General features: G+C 61.2%; 1 protein-coding gene across 1 annotated transcript; it reads right to left on the bottom strand.

The window, feature by feature from the left end:
* Positions 1 to 2: 2 nt before the first annotated feature.
* On the bottom strand, positions 3 to 587 carry AURANDRAFT_34885 (hypothetical protein; the record flags this gene model as incomplete). The annotated part of the gene is made up of 1 exon (XM_009044267.1): positions 3 to 587. A coding segment is annotated over one exon (585 nt), but the record flags the coding sequence as incomplete, so codon positions are not given.
* Positions 588 to 877: the final 290 nt, after the last annotated feature.

Genomic DNA, 877 nt, shown 5'->3' with positions numbered 1-877 from the left:
ATGTGGCGCCGGAAGCCGCCGGGCTCCGGCGACGCGCGGTCGAAGGTGAGGCCGTCCAGGCCGCAGATGAAGCAGTTCTCCACGGTCTTGCGCAGCCGCTCGCCCTTCTGGTTCCTCAGCTCGCCGAACGTGTCGATGATGATGCCGAAGATCACGTTCAACAATACAATAAGCACGATCAAGAAGTAGAGGAAGTCGATCCAGAGGCGCGTGGACCACGTGTGCTTCATGATGTCGCCGATGCCGCCGGACAGGCGCAGGCCGTACATCATCGTCACCGCGAAGCACCGCAGCAGGCTCCGGCAGTCCTCGGGGAAGCTCCCCTCCGGCCCCTCGTCCGTGTAGGAGAAGTCGTCGGAGAAGGACTGGAAGACGATCATCGCGAAGATGTAGACCACGAAAAACCCGAGCAGCGCCGTCGCGCCGAGCTGGCGCCGCGGGTAGACGATCGCGTTGATGACGTCCTGCGACGTCGGGTCCTTGACGATGATGTCCAGCAGCAGGAACGCCGAAAAGATGCGGAACTTGAGGCCCAGCGCCGCGAATAGGGTGTAGATGAAATAATAGAGCGTCATGGCGTCGAGCATCGTGTTCAACAGCGCCATGGCCGGGCCCTTGCCCTTCTCGATGAGCGACGCGTACGTCACGGGGCACCGGACCACTAAAAACAATAAAAGCGTGAAGGAGCTCAGCATGATGTTGAAGACGTTCAGGGGCGTCAGCACGAAGTCGTAGACCGACTTGCGGTTGCCGACCCACATGAGGTCGTTCTCCTTGGTCTGAAACGGCCGCGGGTTCTCCGGGTTCTCCGGCCGCTCGTGCTTCGCGTAGGCCATCATGATGCCGTTGATGACGCAGGCCGTGTAGAAGGCGAGCC

Source organism: Aureococcus anophagefferens (genome assembly GCF_000186865.1).
Source record: "Aureococcus anophagefferens unplaced genomic scaffold AURANscaffold_219, whole genome shotgun sequence".
NCBI lineage: Eukaryota > Pelagophyceae > Pelagomonadales > Pelagomonadaceae > Aureococcus > Aureococcus anophagefferens.
The sequence above is the reverse complement of the archived record's forward strand: the minus strand, read 5'-3'. Positions and strand labels throughout refer to the sequence as shown.